The sequence below is a fragment of the Agelaius phoeniceus genome, chromosome 24, assembly GCF_051311805.1.
Source record: "Agelaius phoeniceus isolate bAgePho1 chromosome 24, bAgePho1.hap1, whole genome shotgun sequence".
NCBI lineage: Eukaryota > Metazoa > Chordata > Aves > Passeriformes > Icteridae > Agelaius > Agelaius phoeniceus.
This window is the reverse complement of record NC_135288.1, coordinates 5,382,709-5,409,082: the sequence shown is the minus strand read 5'-3', so window position 1 is coordinate 5,409,082 and position 26,374 is coordinate 5,382,709. Positions and strand designations below refer to the sequence as shown.

The 26,374-nt window shown below is 43.4% G+C and overlaps 1 protein-coding gene across 1 annotated transcript in view; it reads left to right on the top strand.

Annotated features, from left to right (window-relative positions):
* PRDM16 (PR/SET domain 16) overlaps nt 1–26,374 on the top strand; it is a 311,655-nt gene that overhangs the window by 157,878 nt on the left and 127,403 nt on the right. Inside the window, exon 3 of the mRNA XM_054647787.2 lies at nt 3,348–3,398. Coding sequence (XP_054503762.2) covers nt 3,348–3,398 — 51 coding nt within the window. The remainder of the gene's footprint in view (nt 1–3,347; nt 3,399–26,374) is intronic.

Genomic DNA, 26,374 nt, shown 5'->3' with positions numbered 1-26,374 from the left:
TGCCTCTCTCCTTTAAGCAGGAGGTGATGTGGACACCTTGGTGTTGCATCACCCCCTTCCCATGCGCCGTGGAGGGTGGAATTTCGGGATGGGCTCTGCTCCATGGCACCTGGTATGTCTGCTGGGTTGCTGTCTGGTCACACAGGTGTTTATTCCACACTGGGAATGCAGCAGGACAATTCTGAGCTTCCCTCCAGCCCCCAGGAAGGTTTCTGGAGGTTCATTCAGAGCCCTGGCCGTGGCTGGGCAAGGGGAGGTTTGGAATTCTGGCCTCTGCTCCTCCACAGACACCTCTCATGGATGGTGCCAACACCAACCCAAGCTGCCATCCCACAGCTGGAGTGGGAAAATGGGACATTCAGGACATTGGGATGTGGTAGAGCTCAGCCCACAATAACACCTTGGACGTATTTTTTTTTTTAAATCAGGTGTAGAGAAAGGATGAAATATTTAATCTCAACCACTACTGCCAAAATGCCTTTTCACCCATAGAATGCCAGAATTATTAAAAAGTTGGAAAAGACCTTGAAGACCATCAAGGCAGTGCAGCACCCCCAGCATGTTCACCACTAATTGTCCATATTCTGATAGTTTGAGTGTGGAGATGGTTCTATCAAAATTAAAATTCTTCATTACATTGAGGGGGTTTTTCCCCCAGAAGTTCTGTAATAGGTGGGAACTCAAAAAGGATTTCACCAAATACCAAAACTCAGCTATTTTCAAATACTCCAAACGAGCAGCAAGATCCTACAGAGGATTTTCTGCAAAATCACCATTTTTGAACATGGATGAAATATTTCCACCGAAATTCTGTTCTCTAAGAAAGTTGAAATTCAGGATCCGCTGTTTTGAATTGAAAAAGGAAAAAAAAATTGGTTTGAGAGAAGGAACTTGCCCCTTGAGCACAGCTCTGTCCAAACCAACAAAAGGAAGCTTGTGTTGGCATCTCCATTCCGACTCAGGAATTCCTGACTCTTAAGCCTGTTTATACAGGGCTCCACCACAGCCCAATTTGCACTTCACTGGAGTTTTCTTTCCCCTCCACGTTTATGGTGCTGCTGGACGTGGGGATTACACACTCTGACTGCACACACTTCTCTGATTGTGTCCAAAAGCTTTTTTGCAATAATAATTACAGGGAGGCGTCTTCATTTGGAGGCAGCTTCATCCCTGTGGATGTTTTGGGGTCGTTTTGCATTTCTCTTTCAGCTCTGACAGTTTGATGGCCTAATTCTCCAAAGCTTTTGGGGATTGCTGGTTCCTGGTGAGCACACTGGGAGCAGTCAGCACTGCCTGGAAGCTTGGTGACATCTGGGACAGGCAGGATGGGTGTTTAACTCCAGTCATGTCAGGGTGTTCCAGGCTGGGAACACAGAATTTTATGGCTCTGGGATTTGCCTCTTGATCCTATTTGCTCTCAGCTACTTTGGAAACCGCAGTTTCAACGTCCATTAGAGCTGGTGTAAAGCAGGGAATGGTTTGGGGTTCTTCCCATGGAAACACAGCCCCTTGTTAGTGCAGCTGAGCTGGAGATTTGGCAAAGGGTTGGAAATTTGTAAATCAGTCGAGCTCACCTGGGCATGGCCAAAGCAAGCCCGGAGCTTTGTGCCAAACCCTCAGCTGCTAAAATGCACTGGAGCCTCTCCTCTCCTCTCCTCTCCTCTCCTCTCCTCTCCTCTCCTCTCCTCTCCTCTCCTCTCCTCTCCTCTCCTCTCCTCTCCTCTCCTCTCCTCTCCTCTCCTCTCCTCTCCTCTCCTCTCCTCTCCTCTCCTCTCCTCTCCTCTCCTCTCCTCTCCTCTCCTCTCCTCTCCTCTCCTTCCCTGAATTTCTCTTCCCTGAGCTTCCCTGAATTTCATTGAACTTCCCTGAACTTCCTTTCCCTGAACTTCCTTGAACTTCTCTTCCCTGAACTTCCCTAAGGTTCCCTGAACTTCCGTGAGCTTCCCTGCGCTGCTCTGAACTTCTCTGAACTTCCCTGAAATTCCCTAAACATCCCTTCCCCATTTTAACCTGCATTTCCTTCCACATCCATCTCTCTCCTTGGAGGTTTTCCCTGCTCTTTGGCAGCCAAACCACCTCCCCCAGCTCTCGGGGGAGCCCCAAGCCCCCTGAGCACCCCAGCCCTTGGGTGTCCTTGGGTGTCCTTGGGTGTCCTTGGGTGTCCTCAGCCCCCCAGCTCCCCGCAGAGCTCCGGGAGCCGCTGGAATTCCCGGCTGGATCGGGTCCCTGTTTGCCCTGGAGGGGCATGCAGGGCTGAGGTACTTGACCTCCCTGAATGCCTGCTGACCTGGAGCTAATCTGAGGTGGAGCACAGCAGCGATTTAATGACTTGTTCCACCACACCTCGGCTGGAGGGGGAATTAAAGAGCGCTGGGGGGGCCTGAGCATCCCGGGATCTGCTCCAGAGGGACTCAACCCTGGAACAGAATTGAGTATTGGATCCTGCAGGTGCCTGTTCTGTTGGTGCCCTTGTTGTCCACACCCATCCTTGTCTGCCAAAGCTAAGGGAATTACTCACAGAAGTGACAGAAAACCTTAATATATATATATATATATATATATATATATATATATATATATATATATATATATTTTTTTTTTTTTTTTTTTTAATACACATAACTCAGCTATGCAAATATTGTCACTGCACTGTTATATTTAGTATATTCAGCAGGACTAGCTCCTTAAGTCAATAGACAAAAATCGTGGTCCCATTCCACTAATTAGACAGCTTACTTTGCCAAGGATGTATGAAACAAAACAAAAATATGTAAAATAAATGAATAAATATGGGGGTTTTTTTGTTTTGTTTTTGGTTGGTTGGTTTTTGCTTGTTTTTGTTTGTTGTTTTATTGATATATATTATTATAATTAATTATGATAGAAATATAAATTATTAATTATAATAATTTATCGAAAAATTATATCATTTAAATATTAATTAAATTAATTAAATGTAATAAAATGTACTGAATTATATAATTAGATATTAATCGGATATTTAAAAATAATTACAATTATTATAATTATAAATTATAATAATATTTATATATTATTATTATAGTTTATAATTATAATATAATTATGCAGGGTTTTCAGCAGAACTGTAATTTTTATTTTTATATATATATATATAAAATCTAAATTACAGTTCTGCTGAAAACCCTCCATCAAACTTCCCAAACATCATCTGGGTGCAGCTGTGAGTTTTGGCCATTATCACCAATAATATAATATTTATTCATGCTCCCCCTCATCATCATTACAGCAATATGAATTTCTATTATTTTATAGCATTCTCAGCTGCAACACAACTGAATTTTGCTTCTATTCTCTTTTTTCCTCAGCAAATACTGACTGATCCCGAGGTGACCTCCCAAGAGGGCAATATAAAAAAGGTAGGACATGGCTCAGTCTTCTGGGAGTTTTTTATTCCCTGGCTTGGAAATGCACCTGGAGATTTTCCCTCACTTTTGAACTGAGGTGTTGATGGCAATAACGTCGTAAAAGTTTTCCAGTGTTTGCTGTTGCTTTTTTGGATTAAGTGTTGTGGTTCTGTTGGCGTATTTTCCTGTCTTTTTGTGATTCCAGTCATTATGAAAGAGAAAATAATAGTTTGAGGTGTTCCTTGATTCAGCTACAACACAAACAGCTGCCGGGCCAAATCGAAAAACCTCATTTACCTCTTTTCCAGTAAAAGAAAATGTTGGTCCTTTGTTAGAAGTGCTAAATTTTTGGAGGTCACTTCAGCATCAAATGTGGCTGATGTGAAGTCCAAGGGAAAGGGAATAGGTCTGTGAAAGGATAAAATTCAGCCCATGTGATGCATTAGTGGTGCTTCTCATCACATTGTGGGGCTCCAGCTGGAGCAGAGAAAATGTGTTCCACACTCAGCCCAGCTGCACTGGGCTCCACTGAAGCTCAGCATGGCATGTTGGGGTGGCCAGGCTGCTGTTTGCGTTGGGGTTACCCTCAGAAGCTCCGAAATGAGGTTTTGTTCCGTGTGGATCTGTTGGTTAAAGCTTCACAAGTTGGGTTTGATTAGAGCCCCTCGATGGCTGTAGCTTGTGTGTCCTCTCTGAAATAAGGAGCTGGTTGTGACTCCTTTTAGGTGCAGTTGTCCCCATGGCGCTGGGATTTGCATCTAAAGGATGTTCACAGTCCTGTTTGTGAAAGTTTTGGGAGTGGGAAATTGTGGTGGTGTTCACAGGGGTCCGAGGAAGGAGGGAAGAGATGAGGATCTGATTCCATGTTTCAGAAGGCTTGGTTTATTATTTTATTATATATATTACATTAAAACTATACTAAAAGAATAGAAGAAAGGATTTCATCAGAAGGCTGGCTAAGAATAGAATAGGAAAGAATGATAACAAAGGTTTGTGGCTCCGCTCTCTGTCAGAGCCAGCTGGGCTGTGATTGGCCATTAATTAGAAACAACCACATGAGACCAATCCCAGATGCACCTGTTGCATTCCACAGCAGCAGATAACCATTGGTTACATTTTGTTCCTGAGGCCTCTCAGCTTCTCAGGAGGAAAAGTCCTAAGGAAAGGATCTTTCATGAAATGTGTCTGTGACAGGAAATCTCTGAGGCTGGCCCTTTGCTGCTCATCCTTCAGGCCATGCTGTTTCTCCACTCTTGAAACAAAAAGGAATCCTTTGCTTCCCTCTGCCAAAGACAGTGAAATAAAATCCTTGCCAGGCTCCAGAGCCAGGCTGGGAAAAGGGATTTAGACACATGTGCAGTATGGCCTGTTCTATTCTATACCAGGTTAAAAAAATAAAAAATCAGGTTTTATTTCCAAGGCTCCCAAGAGGAAACATCCTCTGAGTGCCCCATGACCTCGCCAGGGACCTGTGGCTGAACTTTTTACCTTGGGCACCCCCATAACTCATGGGGTGTCTGTCCCTGCCTCTGTGGGATCCCTTTGTCTGGACAGACACGGTGACAAGGTGGCAGGTCCTCATTGTACCCACGCAGCTCCCACAAGGACGGAGGGAATTCTCCATGGCTCAGCTAATTCTTATTCAGGCTTTAATTACGATATCACAAATGAACTCTCTCCATCCCCACCTCCAGGATCTGCAGTACCCCAAAGAGAGCAGGAGTTGTGTGGAGCAGGGAAATGCGAGTCTGGCAATTTTATATGTTCAATCCATGGGTTTGTATTTAAACTTTGTGCTTTTATTTCAAGGTGGATTGTTACAAAAACCGCAGGTCTTTGAAAAATGCCGTGTCCTTAAATATTTCCCTGTGCAGCAGGTATAAAACTGGACAATTGTGATATTTGACAAGGGGGGAAGGCCTGGCCTTCCACTTGTGTCTTTTAAATGCATTGTAGAGAAGCACTAGTGGGAGTTTATGAGGTGATAAATTTATTGAAGGATGGGCAGTAGGGTTTTACAGCTGGGGTAAAGGAGGTCAGAGCAGTAAGGTAAAGAGTTCAAGTCTAAACTTTATGGCTTGTGAAAGGACTACTGTGAGACAGCTTTTCAGTCAGGAGAAAATGAAAACTAAAGAATGAGAAATCACTCTGGACAATTTTTGTAGGATCTCTCAATTGTTTGGAAGTAGCACTCTGGCATTTGGCTCCAATGGCACAAAACCCTCTCGGGAGCAGATTTCCTTTTCCAGCCTCTCTAAATCATTCAGTTGTCATATCCCTGAAGACACAATGGTTGAGATTTGACTTCAATTTATTCCTATTCCTTCAGAGATGAGTTGGTGGCGAGAAGGTGACTGAAGACAAATGTAACTGGAGTGGGTGGCCTGATTTAAACTGGGAGGGGAGGAAAGAGACCATAATTTCAGTGGCTCTTTTGACTGCTGCATCCCAGGTTCAGAATTGGGCACTAACAAGGACTAGAAAGAGCAAAAAAAAAAAAATTCCAAAATGCAGAGAAAAACCTGTAAAACCAGGAAAAAGCAGGGAAGGGAAGGTGATGGCAGTGAGAGGTGTAGGGAGATGTGCATGAAGCAACCTGTGCTTAAAACTGACCCCAGAACTATCTCTGCTCTTAAGCTCCCAGGTGAAAAAAAAACCCACTCTTTTACATAACTTTAATGAACTGAAAGGCAGGGAAAAGTCTGCAGCACAGCAGAGCCTGTTTTGTAGCAGAATAAAAAAGGGATTCTTTTGGCTTGGAGCACAAAGAATAAGTATTTCTCACTGTGTCCAGTATTTTTCAGTTCATGTTTCTGTTATTTCTGCTGGGACCACTAACACCACAAAACTGATTTCTTTGTTAGTGGTTATCTGACAGGACTAATTCAATGTCATTGAAGCCCCCATATCCAGGATTATTTTTTATGTCTATGCTGCTCCATGGACTGAAATGTGGTGTATACCTAACGAGCTTTCCTTGTATCACCTCTGCTGGCTGATATTTAGTTTAACTTAGACAAATACACACAAGCTCCTCATCTTGTTTGTTTAATTTTAAATCATCAGTGCTGGAAGCAATATTAAAACAGGAAAGTCACTTATTTTAGTTCTTTTAGTGAACTGAATGAGGACACTCAGAGATAAAAATACTAGTAATACCTGTGGGTTTATTGTCCCCTGCTCCCAAATGTCTTTTTCCCAGCCCATATCCCTGCACTCTGTTTATTTTGCTTAGAAAGCAGCTCAGTGTCCTCTCCCTCTGAATTTTCCAAGCATTTAATAAAGTGAGCAAACACCTTGTTGTCATTGTCCCCGTCCCCGTTGTCATTTTCCTTTAACTTTGAGCTAAAAGATTTCCACTTCCTCCAGCAAGGCCTGTGCCCATTACCCACCACCTTTTTTTATATTTTTTTTACACACCACCTTTTTTTATATTTTTTTTCCCCCCAAGCAGATGCATTTCCCTCCCCTCCAAGGGTCACTTTGGATGAGGGCTCCAGAATGCTGGGGAAGGATTCTCTGTGTGTGTGTGTGTGCAGAGCTCCCAGCCAACCTCCCCAGGCTGGGCTGTTTTTCTGACCGTGGTGACAAGGGACCTCAGGGACTTCTCTCTTCAGTAGACTCTCTATTTAGTTTCTGTTTACTTAGAGGGAATAGCCTGAGGGGCTACTGGAGAGAAAACATCTGTGGGAGATAATCTATAGAGTTATCTATCTATCACTCTTGTCGACCCTGTCTCCCCTGAGAGCAAGCTGAGAGACTTGTAATAAAAAGGCATCGCTGAAGAGGCTTTAGGGACAAATAAAGAGACATGTTAAGGGCCAGCTGAAAAAGGATAGAAGACATTATTAAAGCTCAATAGCCGTCTTATCAAAATCCAATAGGATAGGCATTTGGCAAAAGGCTTTAAATTTATTCTTTGACTTTCTGGAGAGCTTGAATTTATCCATTAACAAGAATGTGCTGCACGGGGAGCGGGAGATGCTATCGGCTTCAAAAGGGTTGGATTCAATCTGGTATTGTGCAAAACACAACAAAAACTGAAGACAAAACCAATTTTCCCCCCTCCTCTGGCTGGCCTCGTTCCTACATTGCCAAATATTAGAAGCTGTAAATATAATGCTGATGAGGCTGTGGAGTAAAAGCAATTTAAGCAGCACGGTTATTCTGCGCTCGCAAATCACACAGATTTCTTTTTTAAAAATAAAGCGAATTTTAGAAAACTGGGTGTGACCAGAAATTTTGGCCTTTTAAAAAAATCATCATGTAGCAAACAAGAAACTCAGGTATGAGGAAAGCTTTGAGCTTTAAAACAAAAGCAAAACCCCAATGAGTGTTTTGCCGCTGCAGATGCGGAGAGCGGGATGGGGGCCATAAATCTCCCCGGGTTTATTATTATATCCAAAATGCTACAGGTCACAGGAACCATCTGATACTTCAGGAGCACATTGTTCACACGGGGATGATTGATTGATAATTATGATAATTTGCCAAATGATTATTTGGGTATTATGGCCGCGGCCCGTCCCGCCGGGTCGCTGTGAAGACATTTTCTATTTCACGGGGCCGTCAGGAATGGCCCCTGGCAAGGAGGGATGTGGAGAGGTCTGGCCGGGCTCTCCCGGTGGGATCTGGGGGCTGATGAATGATGACCCAGAGGAGTCAGAAATCAGACTTCAATAAGCACTCAGGAAGGTAGTTAGGGAAGAGCGAGGGAGCTGCTCACTGTCTTTTGTGCAGCAATTACTGGGCAGGACAAACCCCCCCTCCAGGCCTGGGCCTTGTGAGAGCAAATTGCAGATTTGAAATGTTGCAAATTGCAGATTTGAAATGTTGCAAATTGCAGATTTGAACCTGGACCTGCAAGTTTTCAAATTGCAGATTTGAACCTGGATCTGCAAGTTTTCAAATTGCAGATTTGAACTCGAATCTGCAAGTTTTCAAATTGCAGATTTGAACCTGGATCTGCAAGTTTTCAAATTGCAGATTTGAACCTGGATCTGCAAGTTTTCAAATTGCAGATTTGAACCTGGATCTGCAAGTTTTCAAATTGCAGATTTGAACTCAGATTTGAAATGTTTCAAATTGCAGATTTGAACCTGGATCTGCAAGTTTTCGAATTGCAGATTTGAACTCGGATTTGAAACGTTTCAAATTGCAGATTCGAACTCAGATTTGCAATTTCTCAATGTGCAGACTTGAACCTGGATCTGCAATTTTTCAAATTGCAGATGTGAAGTCAGATTTGCAATTTCTCAAATTTAAGATTTGAACCCAGATTTGCAATTTCTCCAATTGCAGATTTGAGCCTGGATTTGCAATTTCTCAAACTGCAGATTTAAACTCGGATTTGAAATGTTTCAAATTGCAGATTCGAACCCAGATCTGCAATTTCTCAAATTGCAGATTTGAACTTGGATTTGAAATGTTTCAAATTGCAGATTTGAAGCCAGATTTGCAATTTTTCACAGTGCAGATTTGAACCTAGATTTGCAATTTCTCCAATTGCAGATTTGAACCTGGCCTGCTCAGAGTTGCTGCCTTTGCAGCACAAATTGCATTTCTGCACTTCACAGGGATATATTATCATATTACCCCCAGCTTGTGGAAGATGTTCTCAAACTCTCCGTGAGGATTTCCCACAGATTTTGCTGAGTTTTCTTCACTTTTTTGTGTATTGAAGAATCTCCCCCCTCCTGTTTGTGCACAGTCCTCATCCTGGCTGAGAATTGACACAGAATTGGGGGTTAAAGATGCTCCACAACCCTGTGTGAGGGGGGCAACAATCCCAGATTTGGGAGCTAAAGCCCCATTTCTCCAGGGCTGCTGCTTCACAGTTACTACTTTAAAAAAGAGCTTTAATTTGCTTGTTTTATAGGTTGTATCTTTATGAAATAAAGGTATATTTAGCAGCCACAAACACAGGCAGCTTTGAGTTGATTTTTATAATCTTTTCCTGAATAGACTTGCGTCATTCCAATAAGCCCCGGACAAAAGAGTGGACAGTTGTCTGAGAGTCTTTTTTATAACATTTCTCTCTTTCTATTGTTAGAGAGCTGCTAATAAAAGAACCAGGAGTCCATTAATTCAGTGAATGAACATATAGTAAAGTCAGTTCCCTCTTGAGAACAATAATGTTGCGGTCAGCTTAGGTTTCCATGGAAACTAAGTACTTCTAAGAAGTTTGCATCCTTGATTTTGCTGAAATGAAGCATGTAAAGTAAAAAAAAAAAAAAAAAAAAAAGGTGTAAGGCTGGCACAGAAAAGTCAGCAAAGAAAGTGATGGTTAAATTATTTTGCAGGAATAACATTGTGTGTTGAATTTCTGTGATACAGATGTTTGGGCTGGGTTGTTCGGTGAGTGTGGGTATGAGAAATGGCTCCGTGAAGAGATCTCGAGGGGTTTTGAGCCCATAAATCAGGCCAAGTTGAGAGGAGTGGTTAAGGTTGCTCTCTCCATATCTGCAGAATGCTGAGGCAGAGCAGGGGCTGTCCCTGGGCTCCCACACCTGCAGGCTATGAAGTGGTTAATGGCAATTTCCCATTTCTCCCTGGCAAATTCTGTGGGTTTTGGGTGGGGTGTGAGCACCTCACAGTTGCAAATAAGATCTTTCTGTGAGTTAAGCTGGTTCTTCTCCTCCTCCATCCTCCAAACCCCTGAGCTGTGGTGCTGAGCTGCTCCCCAGCACTGATTTATAACCTGTGTCTGATTCCCCTGCATTGCTGGGGCTCAGGAGGTGTCCAGAACGTGCTGCTGAGCTGCTCCCACACACGGCTCAGGTGCCACAGCAGCATCCCCTCAGATAAAAGCATCCCTAAACTCCAGGCACGTTTACTTGTCATCTCGATGCATCCCAAGCACAGACACAGGCTTTGGGCTGGGTTTGAGTCAGAAACTGCATTTCTGTGGGAGTGAGGAGACCGCCGGCTGCTGCCTTGGTAGAATAAATGATTTTAAATCCTTCCCTGTGAGGGTGGGATGGCACAGGGTGCCCAGAGCAGCTGTGGCTGCCCCTGGATCCCTGGAAGTGCCCAAGGCCAGGCTGGGCAGGGCCTGGATCAGCCTGGGACAGTGGAAGGTGTCCCTGCCACATGGAATGGGATGAGCTTTAAGGTCCAACCCAAACCAATCCATGGTTCTGTGATCAGGACACAAAGGAGACCCATTAAGACATTTTGGCTGAGTCAGTTCTGCTAATAACACAAGCAAATTCAAGGTTCCTAAACTTTTTTATAACCAAGAGTTGCCTGAATGATGTAAAACCCTCACGTGCTGGTCCCTGCTCCCTTTGCTTGGGGTTTGTGGGAATGATCACACATTTAGCAGTTTGAACACAAATTAACAGTTTCAACACAAATTAAGAGTTTGAACACAAATTAAGATTTTGAACACAAATTAAGAGTTTGATCACAAATTAACAGTTTCAACACAAATTATGAGTTTGAACACAAATTAAGAGTTTGAGCCAAATTAAGAGTTTGATCACAAATTAACATTTTTAACACTTCTCTCCCAATCCTCCTTTTCCCTCTGTGTCTGTAGAATTCATTTCTGTGCTCCCCTGCTAAAAGCCACGTGCACTATCACACATGAAATGCCAACACAAGGCTGCTGTTTACCCACTCCCATCTGATGTGTTTTTAATTGTTTGCATCAGGAGCCCAGGCTGCTTTTCCCTGCTCACCAAAGTGAGGGGATGGCATTCCCACCCCTTGTTGAACACAAACTAACAGTTTCAACACAAGGGTTTGAGCACAATTTAAGAATTTGAGCACAAATTAACAGTTTCAACACAAGTTAAGAGTTTGATCACAAATTAAGAGTTTGAACATAAGTTAAGAGTTTGATCACAAATTGATTTTGAACACAAATTATGAGTTTGAAGATAAGTTAAAAGTTTGATCACAAATTAACATTTTTAACACTTCTCTCCCAATCCTCCTTTTCTCTCTGTGTCTATAAAACTCATTTGATATATAAAATATATAAAACTCAGTGCTCCCCTGCTGAAAGCCACGTGCACTATCACACATGGAACGCCAACACTCAATGTTGCTGTTTTTAATTGCTTGCATCAGGATCCCAGGCTCCTTTTCCCTGCGCACCAAAGTGAGGAGCTGGCATTTCCAGCCCTCCAGTGAAACAATATTCTGGATGATTAGGAGGCATTACAGCCCCAGCTCAGTCAGAAAATGCCAGAATGCCCCAGAGATCCCCATGAATCTGCTGCCAGCCGGCCCCTGTCAGAGCTGAAGGCAGCACTGTCTGGAGCCCAAAATCAACTTCAGGAAGGTCATGTGAAAGAAAATCCTCAGTCATCAGGAAGCCCTTGGCCCCGTGGCCTTTCTGACATTTTCTGACAAACCTTAAATCACCAGAGTAGACAAAACATCACAAATTTTGGAATGATAGCCTGTGGGATTTGGGGGCTGTGTGGTAACTTGGAAGGTAACACACACACACAGAGAGCCCCCTCCCCTCCCTCTGCTCTGCAATTCCTCCTGGGACGCTGGGCTGAGTGTGCCACGAGGGTTTGGCTGGAATCAGCTCCTGGAGTCAGCTCTGGATGCAGAACCAGCTCTGGGCTGGGCTGGGAGCTGAGACAGAAGCAGAGGAGGGAGCTGGCCTGGGCCAGCTCCAGGTTTTGCTGTGGAGCAGGGAAAAATCCTCAGGGTGGGAGGTGGGTGGGATGTCACCCAGGACAGGCTCCTGTTCCACTGGGGAATTTGGAATTGGGGTTTTTTTGTGTGGTTCCATAACTTACTGTGTGGTTCCCAGGACAGGTTCCTGTTCCAGTGGAGAGAGTCTGGAATTGGGTTTTATTGTGTGGTTCCATAACTTATTGTGTGGTTCCATCCTTATTGTGTGGTTCCCAGGACAGGTTCCTGTTCCAGTGGGGAATTTGGAATTGGGTTTTATTGTGTGGTTCCATACCTTATTGTGTGGTTCCCAGGACAGGTTCCTGTTCCAGTGGGGAATTTGGAATTGGGCTTTATTTTGTGGTTTCCAGGACAGGTCCCTGTTCCATTGAGGAGTCTGGAATTGGGTTTTATTGTGTGGTTCCATACCTTATTGTGTGGTTCCATACCTTATTGTGTGGTTCCCAGGACAGGCTCCTGTTCCACTGGGGAATTTGGAATTGGGCTTTATTTTGTGGTTCCCAGGACAGGTCCCTGTTCCAGAGGACTCTGGAACTGGATTTTATTGTGTGGTTCCCAGGACAGGCTCCTGTTCCATTGGGGAGTCTGGAATTGGGGTTTTTTTTGTGTGGTTCCATACCTTAGAGAAGGCAGATGGTTCCATGAAGGTCCCCTGGGATGCTGAGAGGTTTTCAAGACTGGGTTAATCCCATTGGAAGGAGAATTTGGGTCAGGTAGGAGCTTCTTGGAGTTTCCTGGATAAGCAGGAAAACCTGGGCAGCAGCTGGGGAGGGAGGAAAGGGGAGGCTGGGGGTGAGGAACACCAGAGGGACTTGAAGCTGGGTCCAGCCCTGATGGTGCTGCTGTATAAATGAAAGCCAGAACACAGAAAACTGGGTACCAGTGAACAATAATTAAACATAAATATACATAACATAACAAAACAAAAAAAACCTTTTTATTTTGGTTTTATTTCATATTTTGTCCTAGAAATAAATCAAGGTTCTGCAGAGCAGTGAAGGTGGTACTGCTGTTCCACAGGGACAACAATACATATTGATATATTTTGATTTTTGATTCTACAAGATTTCTATGAGATGTTAAAATACATGTTCTGGAAAAAATAAAACAACACAACCAAGTTTATTTTTCACAGGACAGTTTGGGGAGAAAAATAAAGAGAAGTAATCACCAGGAGTCAGCTCCTCTGTGATGTTCAGTTTCCCTCTGGAAAGTTCAGCTCTGAAAACATGTATATAAATAAATATAAAAATATAGATATAATAATAATAGTAGCAGCAGGAGGAATCTAAATTAAGTGCTTAAATCCTTTCTTGGCTAACCCAAGCTATTCATTTTTTTTATTACTTTTTTCCCCTCCTCATTTTTGACTGTAACACAGAATATAGACCAGAAACGCCAAAAGCTGTAGAATAGATTAGAAACTAATTTGTAAACTTCAGAGGAAAATTTTCCTCCTGCTTAATGTGACCTTATAAGTAAACTGAAATTAAGAAATCTCCTGTCATCTGGAGGCATCCCCTCTCCTAATCTTCTGGAGTTAGCTGATTATTTTAGGGATTTGTTGCCATGAATTCTGGCCTTGGGGAGGGGAGGTGAATTTGCTGTCCAGCATTTTTCCAGCTCATTAATAACTGCTGCAGAGATAGTTCTGCACTGCTGCTGTCAGGACATCTTAGCCCCTTGCTTGGTGCAATAATTTCTTCTGTTCCAGAAGAATAAACTGCAGCTCCTAAAGGAATTGCTTCTCTGAGTTTCCACTGGAATTTCAGCTTCAGCTCCTCTGCCCCAGAATGTTGGTTCTTCCTCACCAAAAGTCTGGGAAAACTCTGGAAATTTGTATCACTGCTGCTGCCTCAAGGTAGTTTTTAGGGCAGTGTTGAATCCTTCTTTCCCGAAATACTCAATTTAAAAATGAGTCAAGAGGAATTTTAATTTTTTTCAATGTTTGACCTTCTAATTACTAATATGTAAAACCAGAAAAGTCTTGACTTTCATTGTTCATCTCTTCCTTTAATGCCTGCTTCAGTTTTTTCCCTTTCTTTAGTGCTGCCCAGAAATAAGCTGGACTTTTCTCCTGGTAATCTCGGCCAATCCAAGCAGTCTCTTGCTCAGTTCCTGCTGCCATGAAATGGGGATTAATCATTTCCTGGTCATGAGAATCTTAAAATAGGTGAATCCTGGAAAATATCTGTGCTGGGGCTGGGGTTGCCTTGTAAATCCACCCCAGGAGAACACCCTCAGCTGGACACTCAGCTCTGTCTGGGTTTGAGATGCTCCTTACTCTGACCTCATCCCTTTTTCCTGCCTGGCTGTCTCTTCTTCCCCTCAGTTCCTGTTGGGAGGAGAGGAATCCTGGAGGGTCGTTATTGTATTTGCAGGGATCCTTGTGGCAGGGAGGAATGATGAATCTGACTCCATGTTCTCAGAAGGCTGATTTATTACCTTATAATACTATATTATATTAAAGAATACTATACTATACTAAAGAATACAGAAAGGATACTTACAGAAGGCTAAAAAGATAATAATGAAAACTTCTGAGTCTTTCCAGAGTCCAGACACAGCTTGGCCCTGATTGGCCAAAGAGTGAAAACAACTCACAGCAGAATGCAATGGAACAATCACCTGTGGGTAAACAATCTCCAAATACATTCCAAAGCAGCAAAACACAGGAGAAGCAAATGAGACAAGAATTGTTTTCCTTTTTTTTTCGAGGTTTCTCAGCTTCCCAGGAGAAAAACCCTGTGTGAAGGGATTTTTCAGACAATGTGAATGCCACAGGTTATTCTCCTGCTTTCCAGCAATGCCAAGCAGGGAGGATGTGCAATTTTTCCTAAGGAGGTTGTGCTGTCCCTGACTGAGATCCTTCCTCTCAGGCTCTGCATTTGCTGATGACTCCAACATGTCCTCGAGCTCCAACAGCAATTTATTCCTGGCAGTTTGATTTGCCAGACCTTTTGCCAAGAAAAACTTGGGACTGGGAGAGGGTCCCACCCTCCATTCCAGCTCTGCTGCTCACCATGTGCTCCTTGGCTCCTTCCTGCAAAGCCCAGAGCATCCCCTGCTAAACCTGAGTAAAAACTGGGCACTCCTGGAGTAGGAAATGTGGGATTTAAATCAGGTTTATTTTTCCAAGGCATTACTATATCAGAGATATAGACATACCAATAATATAGATAGATATAGATATAGATAGGTGATATAGAAGAAGAAAAGAAGAAGAAGATGAAGAGGAAGAAGAGGAAGAGGAGGAGGAGGAAGAAGAAGAGGAAGAAGAAGAAGAAGAAGAAGAAGAAGAAGAAGAAAAGCTGCTGAGCATCTCATTTCACACTTCTGCTGTTATAAAACAGCAATGTGTGGTGGCACAGAAGTCCTTTAAATAAATGAATTCAATCTGATTTTGTGCTTGTACAGGAAAATTTCTTGAGGATAAGCATTTGTCTTTTAAATAAATGATAATTTCTTGAGGATAATGTCGTGCTGTAAAAGAAGCAGCAGAAATTCATATTCTGCATTTAGGGTCGCCCACCTGTGGCATGCACAGAACGGGACCAGCCCAGGAGCAAGGTTTGGGTTGGATGCTGAGAAAAACGAGCCCCTGGAATAGCTGAGAGCTGAGCAGGCTCTCTGGGGAGGAGATAAAATACCTGTCCCCGCAGAGAGGTTCACACAAATACCTGCCAGGCCGGCCTGGATCTCCACAATCCTGCATGAGAATGAGGGGCAGCGGCACCACTCGGGTTTTCATGGAGCTCCTGGGTTTATCTTGTTCATCAGTGACAAAGGGAGGCAGCAGCCCCAGTGTCCTTTCATTCCTGCACGTGTGTGGGGAAAATGCGAGCTGGGGGCACTGAGAGCTTTTCTTCTCCTTTTAGGCTCTTTTTGCCTCCCTTTAATGGTGCCTGGGAAGTGTCGTGCCCTTTGTGTTCGGTTTTCCTTATCAGCCGAACATTTTTTCTCCGTTTTCAAGTGGATTTGGTGCTCAGGAGAGCTGGCAGGTGGGGAGCAAGGTGATCTGAGGGGCTGAAAGTAGCTGAGTTATCCAGCATGGAAACCAGTCGGTCCAGATTCTAAAATGTGTGGTTGTACACACCTGGATAGCTGAAAAGCAGAGGAAAAGGAAGGAAAGAGAGGAAGAAAGAGAAAGAGAAAAAGAGAGAGAGAAAGAGAGAAGGAAAGAGAGAAAGAGAGAGAAAGGGAGAGGGAGAAAGAAAGAAAGAGAGAGAGAGAAAGAAAGAAAGAAAGAAAGAAAGAAAGAAAGAAAGAAAGAAAGAAAGAAAGAAAGAAAGAAAGAAAGAAAGAAAGAAAGAAAGAAAGAAAGAAAGAAAGAAAGAAAAGGAAAAGGAGAAGGAAAGAGGGAAAGAAGGAAAGAAAGAAAGAAAGAAGGAAAGAAAGAAAGAAAGAAAGAAAGAAAGAAAGAAAGAAAGAAAGAAAGAAAGAAAGAAAGAAAGAAAGAAAGAAAGAAAGAAAGAAAGAAAGAAAGAAAGAAAGAAAGAAAGAAAGAAAGAAAGAAAGAAAGAAGAAAGAAAGGAAGAAAGAAAGAAAGAAAAGGAAAAGGAGAAGGAAAGAGGGAAAGAAGGAAAGAAAGAAAGAAAGAAAGAAAGAAAGAAAGAAAGAAAGAAAGAAAGAAAGAAAGAAAGAAAGAAAGAAAGAAAGAAAGAAAGAAAGAAAGAAAGAAAGAAAGAAAGAAAGAAAGAAAGAAAGAAAGAAAGAAAGAAAGAAAGAAAGAAAGAAAGAAAGAAAGAAAGAAAGAAAGAAAGAAAGAAAGAAAGAAAGAAAGAAAGAAAGAAAGAAAGAAAGAAAGAAAGGGAAAAGGAGAAGGAAAGAGGGAAAGAAGGAAAGAAGGAACGAAAGAAGGAAAGAGAGAAAGAGAGAGAGAAAGAAAGAAAGAAAAAGAAAAAACTAGAAGTTCTAATAGTTGCAACTGTAAGCCAGAGTTCTGAATTAATCTATTAATTTAAAACAAGGATGACAGAACATGAAATAACAGCTGCGAGTGAATGCTGGAATGCTCCGTGCTTTTACAAAGAAGATTGGAGGTGTCGAAGCATTTTTCTGTTTCAACATGGCAGCTCTTTGTCCTTGTGGCTGACATTGCTGAGTTTCTATGTATCGTTGCACTGGGTGGAAAACATCCTTTAACTGCCAGACAGCACTTACCGATAAGCCACCAATTAATAATGTTGATTTGAAAAGCCCCGAGAATAGGTGAGAAAGCAAAGTCCTTTGCTAAGTCATATTTGCACAGTATTAAGAGTCCCCTTTTACCTGGCCCAGCAAACACGGCGTGGGGAGCTCCGTGCCATTGAAAAGCTGAGGCTCTAATGATATACGTGCAACTGATAATTGCCACTCCTCGCTGCTCAGCACCCACTTATCGTGCCTTTTGTGCGTACATACCTTTGCAACAGGCAGCTCCCGGCAGATGCGGTTCCCTTTCCTAAATAGCCAGAGCAGTGGATTATTAATTTTTTTATTTTTGGTGGTTTGGGGTTTTTTGGTTTTGGGTTTTTTGGTTGGTTTTTTTGTTTTTTTGTTTTGTGGGTTTTTTGGTTTTGTTTTTTTGTTTGTTTGTTTGTTTGGTTTTTTTTTTTTTGCTTTTTGGAGGTTTTTTTTGCTTTTTTGGGGTTTTTTTGGCTTTTTTCACGGGGGAATAGTTAGGCTTTTTTGGGGAGGGGCTGGTGGTTTTTTTTGGTTTGTTGGGTTTTTTTTTTGCTTGTTTGTTTTTTTGTTTTTCCTGCTACATCGACCTGTTTTCTCAAAGAAGTAACTGTCGGGGAGGAATCAGCATTTCCTTCCAAGCTCGGACTGAAGGCTTTGCCTTGGGTCTGGGTGTGCAAACATCCCCCTCTGTTTGCTCAGCTGATGCCACAGTCGTCCCTCAGGGCAAGGCCAGCGCTGGTTCTGATGGAGCAAAAACCGATTAAACCCAGTGGCAAATGCCAAAGCAACTGAGGGAACCCAAATGATTCCACTCGTGGGCTTTGGTGGAGGTGATTGTGTGGCTAGAAAAGAGCTCAGGGTGTGCACAGGGATCTGGGCTCTGGAATCACGATGTGAAACATCCCCTAAACTCTCACTCATTGAAAGAACAAACTGCAGAAAGTCAAAAACCCAATCAAGGCGGGCCCAGGCAAGTGGGGCACGGTGTGACCACGTTTCTCTTCACAGAGAAAAGCAAGGCACAATTCTTCCCAAGAATATTTCTGGGTTTCACATTCTCTGAACCTCAGAGAAAGGAAAAGCAATTCTTATCCTTTGCTGTGCCTGTGTTTGTGCAAAAGTAGAATGCAATATGGAGATTTTTTACCCACAGTGATGGTGTTTTGTCTCCTTGGCCTATCAGGGCCAAGTGTGCAGCCCCACATTTCTCTTCACAGAGAAAAGCAAGGCACAATTCTTCCCAAGAATATTCTTATCTCATTTGCTGTGCCTGTGTTTGTGCCAAAGTAGAATGCAATATGGAGATTGTTTGCCCCCAGGTGATGGAGTTTTGTTTCCTTGGCCTATCAGGGCCTAGTGTGTGTGTGAGTCGGGACTGAGGGTGACAATCACGAGATTCAGAGCAGTTGAGTGCTTGGCAGCTTCAGTTTAGATGTAAAGTAATATAATGTAATATAACATAGAATAATACAGTATAATAAAATAATTAATTAGCCTTCTGATGCATCATTTCTGCCTGCCACGGGGATCGTCCTGTTTCGATAGCACGGGAGGTGTGAGGTGGGGACACATCCTGAGCAGAGCACAGAACGTGCTCCATCATCTCTATCTTTGTATGTTCCTGTGCTCTTAAAAAGGCATAGAAATGGAATTAATTAGAAGTAGATGAAGCTGTTTGATTAAAGGGCTCACTTGTTGCCCGGCCGTATGTGGAGGTATAGAAATGCAATTAGTCAGAGAGCGCCATTAGCAGTGTCAGGGACCAGAAGTAATAGAGCTTAACCCTCCCGGGAGGCTGGGATCCCGGGCTGCAGGGCCGGGGTTACACCACAACAACTGTTTTCCCCTCTTAACTCTTTCCGTGGAGAGTTTCCCAGCAAGAGCCAGCCTGTTCAAACACACCCGGAGCCGGCTCTGCCCTCCCTGCAAAACGAGGACTTCACAAAGACTCGCTGTTAGAGTACGCAAAATACATCAATTTGTCAGCTTTCAGAAATCCCCCGAGAGCGTGGCTGGGAGCGTGATGCTGCTGCAGCATCTGTTGGTGTGGCTGTGGCCTGCAGGGTTTTGGGGTGAGAGTGGTGAGCAAACTCAGGGGGTTGAGCAGGAGTGACACAAGTGACGCATTCGGGAGCTGCACGGGGCTGCTGCAGCTTCACTTTATCAGGTGCTGCCTAAGTTCACCTGGATGGCATCAGAATTTATATTCCTGCTGCTCAGGGTGCACTTTGGACACCTCTGGGATCTCTTTCAAGGAGTTTTGTGTGGTTTGCTGCTGTCGCTCCTCGAGACCTGCTGGGTGTGAGGAGGGAAGTGTTGGCTCAGTCCTGGCTTTTGAGGTTTCAGCCTTCCTGCCCAGCACTTTTTCTGCTTTTTCATGGGAGCTGGATTGACTGAAGTGCTGGAGTGTGAGTGCTCAGCCCCGCTGCCAGCTCAGCAACCTGCCCACAAACATGGTATCCAAACACTTTTTGGGGAAAAACATCCACCTATGGGATGCCCTTGGGTGAGAAAATGCTCCCCAGCATCAGCCAAGGTTGGGACAAACCCAGTCTAAAGCACCCAAAATGTGTCTGAGGTGTCTGTCCTTTCCCTTGAGAAAGTGCTGCTCTCCAGATGAAAAGAAATGCACTTCATATTTCAGCTGATAATGAGAAGTTAATAAAATCGGGATTTTGTGCAATGCAGGACCTCTGACATCTTAATCTTTATTAAAGAGACTTAAACTACCAGGAACTGCTGGTGCTGACTGGCACAGCCAGACTCGAGAAACACCAGGAGAGACTGGTCAAATGAACTGTTAAACAACTCTTCCTAATCCATCAGGAAGAAACAATAAGTGCTGGAAACATCTATTTACCATACATCAATCACGCTTACCTAAGCAATTTCTAAGTAATTATACTTCTGTTATATAGTTCCTGAGATGACTAGTCTGAATGAGATATTGGGTTTATTAAAACAAAAAAAAAAAACAAAAAAATCACTTTACTTGACATATTAAGTGTTGTTTCACATTCTGTCACTGTAGTAATTTTTCTGGACATGATTTCTGCTAATAGTTGTGTTAAAATCCTATCTGGAATTCAAATAGCTGTTTTTCCCTTTACAATACTTGACAAAAGGAAGGGTTTAAAATTTTTTAAGTGGTAGAGATTTTGTCTGGTGAGTTCTGCAAAGTCAGTAAAAAAGGTATTGGGACCAGCTTGCTGAGATGTCACCCATGGGAATGGAATATTGGGAACAGGGAGAATAAACCTGATCTTTGCTGCAGTGAAAGCTGAGTGGTTTTTTTCCTTATTTATTTCCATTTTTGCCTGCTTTTATCCAAAGGCGTCCCTGCAGGAGCAGGCAGAGATAGGAGGCTCTGGTGGTCTCCAGGACACACCAAGCTGTGAACAACCATCTCGTTCCTATTCTTAAGATTTTTTCCCTTATATTTTTCCCCGACCAATAGAACATTCCAGGCTAATGGATCAATTAATGGAGGGCAGTTTGTCTCTGCATTTTATACAGCCATGCAAATGCAGCACCTTGTGGCTCGTTGACCTTTGATGTTTGAACATCACAGAGTTATAAAAACAGATATAAATATATGTGTGTTTTACAGACCCATCATTGTGTGGGGCTTTGAAATGTCGTTTTGTAATCCACTCAGAGGAAGGGGAGGGATGGAGTCTTTGTCAGTATCCAAGCAATTAGGATAATTAAAAAAGAAAGCTTATTGGGTAAACATGCTCTTAGATTGTGACCTCTTAATTAATGGACTACAGGGAGAAATTACAGCGGTGGCAAGATAATTAACACATGCATTTAAAAAGAACTGTTAGACAAGGGTATTATAGGATAGTAAGACACAGATTTGAATCAGGGAAGGACTCTGGAGGTGAACAAACACGGTGGAACAAGACAAGATTTGCATGTGTGAGTGCCCCAGTACACAAGAGAGACAGATTAGGATAACTTTGTTATCACACCCTTCACTGCCACATTCCCCCAGCCAAGGGCTTTAAGTCCAGGCTGGGTTTTGTGGAGTCTCCCAGGAGCAGAATTCCACCACAGGATGTGTTGCCCTTCCTGGCAATTCTGAATTTTGCCACGGGAGGGTTGGAAACCTCACTCCCCTTGATAGGGGACATTGACATCCATCAGGGAGCTCTTTGTTTTGAGTGTGCCCTCCTGGTTTCGTGGCTCTCACCAATCCTGACAGCTCCAGTCAGTATTTTGGAAACTGGATCAGTCATTAAAAAATAAAAATAAATTTGGGAACCAGATTGTTTCCCTTCTGAGAGCAGAGTTTGAGTGGTGTGTGCTGCTGGGTTACAAAGTCAATCATCACCCCCAGAGGGGAGAGAGCTCCAAACAAGCCAGAACACCCAGAGCAGGCATTTTTTGATTGATTTGCCACTTTCTGTCACCAAAACTGTCTCATCCTTGGCAGGTACAAAGCAGAGCAGGTTGAGGGGGGGTTCTCAGGCTCTGGCTTTGTACATGAGCACCCAAACCAGTGTGAGCACTGAGTGATGGTTATCAGCAGTGTTATCAATAATTTACCAGTGCAGGGGTTTGGTGCCTGGCATCTGATGGGCTGAGGAGAGCAGCAGCATCCAGGCATCTTCCTCACTTGGGAACATTTCCCCAGCACCACCTTTGGGGTTTTTTTTTTTTTGCCCATTTTTGAAAGAGAAGGGCACAATCAAAGCTCTGTGATGCCCAGACCTACTTCTGCAGTAGGTTTTTTATCTCTGCAGAGTGAGTGTTCCTGGGCTGGTTGTCAGGATTGCCCTGCTCAGTGCAGGGAAGCAAAGCTCAGAGCATCAGAGTCTCTGATGGAGCATTGTGGGTTGCTCAGGAAAGGGTACAAGCACCTAAGAGGGACCTCCATGCTCATGGAATTGTCCATGGGAAGGGTATAAATACCTAACAGGGATCTCCATGCTCATGGGGAAGGGTACAAACACCTAACAGGGATCCCCATGCTCATGGAATTGCCTTTGGGAAGGGTACAAACACCCAACAGGGATCACCATGCCCATGGAATTGCCTTTGGGAAGGGTACAAACACCTAACAGGGGTCCCCATGCCCATGGAATTGCCTGTGGATCAGGCAAAATCTTGCCCAAAATGGGGAGGAACTTTGGATGGGCTACGGAGGTGCTTTGTGTGGGTAGAAAAGATGTCAGGGTGCACACAGGGCCAGGGTTTGGGGCTCTAAATTCACAAAATCCCCATAACTCTCATTTATTGAAAGAACAGACTGCAGACAAGTTGAAAACCGAAATGATTTGTGCATAAGGCATCAAACCTCACGCTCCAAACGCGCACGCAAGCCAAAGCTGGATGATTAGGTACAGTTTGAGGAACATGTGATTTGCATAAGTCCCCACTCCCCACAGCATCCCAGGGAACAAAGAGATGCTCTGCCAAGCCAACATTTCAGGGATCCCACCGAGCACTTACCCAAATCCCACCCACTTCTTGGTGAGTCTCAGCACTGCTGCTTTTGTCTGAATATAAATGTCCCTGTTCAGTGCAGTGTTCATCCTACCTGGGACATTAAGAGATGCATGTGGACTGGAAAAAAAAAAAATCTTAAAAAAGCATTATGAATGTTTGATTAGTGACTTGGGCCCCAAATTTTTAACTAATTGAGCACATTAAATGGTATGTCTGTGAAAGACTAATACAAGACACTTTTCAAAGCTTCTTTAATAAAAATTCTATTTGGGATTTGACCATAATGGCTATCCTTGCTTGCCAAAACATGACTTCTTAGCAGGTGACTTTCATCAAGTACATCTGAAATAGTACCTAAATGAATTAGCAATAAAATGGACTTAGGCCGAGCAGTAGGAGCCTCCATTAATCTTGGGTTAATCACTAAAGAGATGCCATTCACTTTTCTTAAGAAGTCACATTTTTCTCCCCTTGCTGGCGACCAGATTTCATAAAGTAACATATTTCTAATGAAAGGGCTCTGCTTGAATTAAAACCCTGAAGGTTTATGCAGATTTTAGTTTTGATTACTGCTGGCATGGGCTCTTAGCAGACTCCGGAAGGTAGGGCCGCAGTGAAAGAGTCCCAGCATGCAGTTCATAATATTCTTTGAAATAAAATAGTGCACTTGTACTTAGTGGCTTTAATCAGCTCTGACTTTTGATAGTCAAACAATAGCTAATTACAGTAACACCTGCCTTCTAAGTCATGTCATGTAGGTTATTGCCAACAAGAGACCTTGTATCTTAGCTGCGTGATTATTATAGAGTCTAAAACCTATCTGTTCAAAAAAGAGGGGGGAGAAGAGTGGAGTTTGGTGGCCATTATGCCTCTTTTTATTGTCTGATGCATTTCTGGCTTTTCTCGTGGCAGTTTGCAGCGTTTGAAAGGCACGGAGTTGGTGTTTATGGCTGGATTAGAGATGGGAGTCTCGGGGAGAAGGATACGATTTGCAGCTCTCACTTTTCCATGCACTAACAGGAGATAATGCTGGATGTGTGCAGCCCCAAAGCTATCTGAGTGCTTCTCAATTTTCAGTGTAGCACAAAATTTGAAATATGTTGTGAGTTGGTTGTATCATCGGATCTCTGGCGGGCAGCCACGGAGCAGAATTTTATTTTGCCTTCATTAAATGCACTGGTACGGGAAGGGGAACAAAGGGCCATTTATTCCAACCTTCATCCATTCTGGAAGGGTTTCATAACATAAAAAATACCCAGCTAAGAACCTGATTTTGAAATGACAGGCCATGTTTCTGGAAAGAAATCCACACTTTTCCCCCCAAAATATCTATCTGCCTTTCCTGTGAGGAATTGAGTCGGACGAGTTTCCCTGTTGGGCAGAAGCCATAAATTATTCCCTCATTGAAGACTCTTTTCTCATTAATTTTGCCAGCAAATAAGGCTTCGTTTTCACAAACTCAGTCAAGTGAATAATATCAGATGTTTGCCAGAGGGTCTCCAAGAGCTGCAGCTCCGTGTGCTGATCCTGGATGCTCCCTGCTCCAGACCAAAAAGATAATGGGACAGATTTGGCTCCCAGTTTTCCCAGATTTGGGCTCAGAACTGTGTGAGCAGGGAAATTAAGGGCTTTCATGCTCAGAGCATTCAGAGAAATCCTGGGAGTGTAAAAGGGACCAAATGGAGATGTCCTTGGATCTTGTTTTACAGGGTGCGTTTTATGTGTTGATGTTTTAGGAAACTGTCACAGGTGGGTTATGCATGCCCAGGGTTCCACTGTTCTTCCTCCATGATTTTGAAGGCTAATAGATTAAATTCTGGGAAGAGCATCATTCTCAGATAGCTCTTCTCTGGCTGGCAATAGAATTCCTTAAAAATATTTGGGGATTTTGGCAAGATGTGGTATATCTCTGCCCTGGGCTTTTCACCTGGAATCTTGCATTTCCTGCACTGCAGCCCATCACATCTGAGCACTGGGTGTAGGGGGGTTAAATTTCCCTTTACAATCAGACTGCATGTTTAAAAAAATCATTCCTCCTGGATTATACGAGGAATTTGCGAGGGAATGTATTCAGGGTTACCTCAACGAGCAGGGAATTCATGTCACAAGGCCACGTCGTTAACTCTGCTTCCCAAAACCACTTCTAAGTTCAGCCTTTAATGGGTTGGCTTTTCCCTCTGAGTTATTCTTTCTCACTCCATCATTTGTCACGTTAACCTCGAGCCGTGTAGCGAGAAATCTTCTTTATATCAGTTACCATGTTTGCCATATCTGATCAGCGTGATTGATCATGGCCCCAGCCACAGGTTGGTAATAAGCTGTTTTGAGAGAGACACACATTTCCCCCAGGACAAAGCTGGCATGACAGCATTATAAACTGGCCATTTATCAAGCTGCTCCCAGGTGGTCACTGCTGGAGCACGGCTCAGCTGCCTGGGCTTCCAGGGAGCTACGGGGGGATGGACCAGGGGCTGGTGGGCACCGTGCTGCAGCTGATGCAGGAGACAGTAACAAATGACACTGTGCTGCAGGAGCCACCCCCCAGAGCAAATGTCACGCCTGGAGTCGGCCAAGTCCCTCCTGGAGAGCGGCAGAGGGGTGAAACACCATGGGATTGCTCCACTGGGATGCTGTGTCAGAGCCCAGGACATTCCTCTGGCTGCCCTGGGTGATTTGAGATCCTGGGAGGGGGGTTCAGAGACCTTGGCATGGAGTCAAAAATACCTAGGCCTTCCATTTTAGCCCATGGAAAAAATTACCAGCTTTGTGTGAGGATTTACAAGCCACAGGGTTTGAGAAGAATGATAGTTAATTTGTCACAGAGTGAAAAAGTAGAATTTTGGGGATTTAGAATGGGGGTTCAAGAGGCAAGATGGAGGAATCTTGGCATGTCCTGTCCTCCTCCTACTTCTTCTTCTTCTTCTTCTTCTTCTTCTTCTTCTTCTTCTTCTTCCTCTTCTTCTTCTTCTTCTTCTTCTTCTTCTTCTTCTTCTTCTTCTTCTCCATCTTCTGCTGTGATGGTGGCACTTTTGGATTGGTTTAGAGTGGAGACAGACTGTCTAATATAGGTGATAGGTGTTGGAAAATTATTGTAAATAAAGCACACGTAGTTCTTAGTATAAAAAGCCAACACCACCCCAAGGGCAGGGACTGTGCCACGAACTGACCTGCTGGACAGATCTCAGCAGGTCAGAGAAAGAATGGAATAGGTAAGAGAAAATGAACAACCTTGAAAATCAGAACCAGTGAATCTCGACTTCTTCTTCAGTCGTGGGGCTGGGAGAAAAAAGAGACTTTTTCATACCTCAGGAGCAATTTCAGCCACAGAAACCCAGGAGCTGTGGGGTTTGCTGTGCCCTGAGGGCATGGGGCTAACAGGCTATTTGCCCTTATTTTAATCTTTAATTAGTTGGGGTATTGCCCTTTTTTTGGGCTGTGAAGGTGTGGATGTGGGCAGAGAGCCACCAAGGTGTGAGGGCATCTGTGGAGTCTAAAGACAGAAGGAATTTAGGAAAACTCCTGTGCTTTCATGAAATTGCTCACTGAACTGTGTTCAATGTGCTCTACTTGAGATCCTCACAAAACTGAAGTACAATCTTGTGTAAACTGCAATTGAGAAGAGTTATAAAATTTTCATTTATCCAAAACAATTTGTAGGGTCTGTTATTTTTTTTAAATTGCTTTAATTGCTTTTAATTGCTTTT